Source organism: Salvia hispanica, chromosome 5 (genome assembly GCF_023119035.1).
Source record: "Salvia hispanica cultivar TCC Black 2014 chromosome 5, UniMelb_Shisp_WGS_1.0, whole genome shotgun sequence".
NCBI classification, from domain to species: domain Eukaryota; kingdom Viridiplantae; phylum Streptophyta; class Magnoliopsida; order Lamiales; family Lamiaceae; genus Salvia; species Salvia hispanica.
This window is the reverse complement of record NC_062969.1, coordinates 30018885-30021650: the sequence shown is the minus strand read 5'-3', so window position 1 is coordinate 30021650 and position 2766 is coordinate 30018885. Positions and strand designations below refer to the sequence as shown.

Below are 2766 nucleotides of genomic sequence, written 5' to 3'. Positions count from 1 at the left end.
AAGCCGATGTGAGACAAGATTTGGAGAATTTAACATCTTCCTTGGAACGGAGAGAGTACAAAACTAACTTAAAATTTAATTTTGGTAATAGTATTTCTTCTGACCGAACTTTCTCAAAATCAAAACGGGAAGAAGTACTATTGCCATATGCACTCTTGAAGAAGAGAATGCAAAAGCTTTGCGAAACAATGTTGAAAAACTTCCCGTCTCTTTTCTTCTTACATATTTGTTCTTTTGTGCATTGTATAACCATGAATTTAATCTTCCACATTAGCATAAACCATCAATATAGTTTCAGACTGAAAGCAATGCGTGAAAATTAAGAGGGAAAAGAGATTTAATGGTTGTTGCGAATTCATGAGGGAAGGGAGAGATTTAATGGTAGAATGTACAGTAAGGGTGTTTGGAATGAGTAAATCTGGACTGGCAGTATTTTTATAATTTTTTAAATAATATTCACATGTCAATTTCTTGTTGATGTATCATGTGATGTTTTATAAAATGTTGGAAGTGATGCCCTCCGGCTTGCGACACATTTTTCCTGGTAGGAACGGAAAATTCGGGCACCATTCTTTAATCCATGAACTATTCGGGCACCATTCTTTAATCCATGAAGTTCAGACACCACTCTTTAATCCATGAGCCGAGTATCCACAAAATGAGTCTTCTTTCACTATCCCAATTTGGTTTAAACTTTTGGAAAAACACTTCATATAGACCATAAAATCACATGTGCATATCTTTTTATCAAACTTGTAGAAAGGTGCATCCATCAATGTGAGAAAGCACAATATCGGAACTTCGGAACAAGTTCCGAAGGCGAGATTTCATTAGTTACAAACTTACACCCAAACATGATACGATTGATAGTCTCTTGCTCCTCTTTGCAAAAAATGTCTCTTGCTCCTCTTTGCAAAAAGCAAAGATAATTAACATGATACGATTGATAGTCTCTTGCTCCTCTTTGCAAAAATGTCTCTTGCTCCTCTTTGCAAAAAGCAAAGATATTATCTGCAATTCCTGCTCCTCTTTGCAAAAATGTCTCTTGCTCCTCTTTGCAAAAAGCAAAGATATTATCTGCAATTCCGAAACTCCAAATCTGAAAAATCTTTTCCTAGCCGAAAAAAACAAATCAAAAGTTGGGCATAAATTTTAAGAATGGAGAATGACAAATAATAGAAAGTTTAGTAGGTACTACTATTTTCTTATATTAGTTTTATAAGAGTAGAATGCTCAAAAAAAGGAGAGAAATCAAATTCCTTCCGAAATAGCCATTGAGACATTATTTTATAGATGGAGAGAGTAGATAATAAATTCAAAAATAAATTTAACAGCACAATTTCAAGTCCAAAATGAGAGTATCCACACAATTTACTCTAGAATTAAATGGCAGCTTTGTAAATTGCATCAACACAATTAAAGCCGTAATTATTCTCATTGCAAGTAACTTCTTTATTTTCTCACCGGACTACAAATGATAATCAACACTGAAAATGTACTCAAACGGAAAACATCAAATCAATAGAGAAACACAGAAGAAAACACACCATACAAATCCGATCATCCACATAGAATACTAATGCAACAAGTACAACACACACACTATCGAATATCGAATCAAGAGCTTTGCGCAACGGAGACATTATGGTCCACCCTGTCCTTCATGTCCCTTGCCTTGCCCGCGAGCTTCGTGCGCGCAGTGTCGAGCTGGTCAGCCCCGACCGGGTGCTTCCCGGTCATGTACTTGTAGATCCACGACAGCACGCTGAGGGCGGCCACCCCGAACCCGCCCGACGCGAGGAACCCTCCAGCCAGGGCGAACACGGCCAGGGCCGCGGGCACGAGCACGGGGCTGAAGATGACGAGGAGCGGGGTGGCGATGGTGAGGGCGATGACGGTGGCGGCGAGGGTGAGGCCGGAGAGGACGAGGAGGGAGCCGCCGGCGGTGACTGCGGTGGCAGCCTTGACCATCTGGTGGCTCCGCGGGTGGTGCTGCTGGAGATGGTGGGGCCTGGATTGGAATTGACCGTAGTGTTGATCAGCCATGGTTAATTTGGGAAGGGATGAGAGGAAGAGGCGAGGGAGAAGGCATATATATAAAGGGGAGGTGAGAGGGTGAGACGTGTCATTGAGCTTGACATGCAAAGGCCGCATGTGTGTTGAGGTCCTTGCTTTTAGACACGTCTGTTTTGGTGCTGGCTATGTTTTCATTTACATTTATTCATATTAATGTAGGGTTCATTCAATATGGGTTCATTCTAACTTCTTACTATCCAAATCAAATACCCCCCTCATCCTAACAAAGTATCAACCTTTTATTTTTTATTTGATATGGATTTTAATGTATAATATAAACAGTATTAATGGAAAGTGATTCAATATGGGTTGATTCTAACTTCTTAGTATCCAAATCAAATACCCATCTCATCCTAAGAAAGTACGAACCTTTTATTTTTGATTTGACATGGATTCTAATGTATAATGTAAATAATATTAATGGAAAGTGAGCTTAGCGTATTCAGAATATAGTTAATGGTATAAATTGTAAATAAAAATGAGGTTCGAGGATAATGTATTATTTAACTATTGCAATATTAGAAAGTTCGAACTCCCTCCGTCACAACTAAGTTAAGTCATTTCCTTTTTGATAAAATATAAAACATTTAATCAGTATACTTTACTCCATCACCTACTTTATTCTTTTGTATCTCTCCAACTTTTTTTCTCTCTCTCATATTTATTTAATTACTCCTTCCATTTCATAGT

The 2766-nt window shown here is 38.5% G+C and overlaps 1 protein-coding gene across 1 annotated transcript; it reads right to left on the bottom strand.

Annotated features, from left to right (window-relative positions):
* Positions 1-1416: 1416 nt before the first annotated feature.
* LOC125186720 (oleosin L-like) lies at positions 1417-2083 on the bottom strand. The gene has a single exon (XM_048083152.1). It carries the CDS (start codon positions 2044-2046, stop codon positions 1618-1620), a length of 429 nt encoding a protein of 142 aa, XP_047939109.1. The 5' UTR covers positions 2047-2083; the 3' UTR covers positions 1417-1617.
* Between the last annotated feature and the right edge of the window lie 683 nt (positions 2084-2766).

Bases quoted from the DNA above. Each gene is read 5' to 3' on its own strand.
- LOC125186720 (XM_048083152.1), bottom strand. From the start codon at position 2,046: ATGGCTGATCAACACTACGGTCAATTCCAATCCAGGCCCCACCATCTC.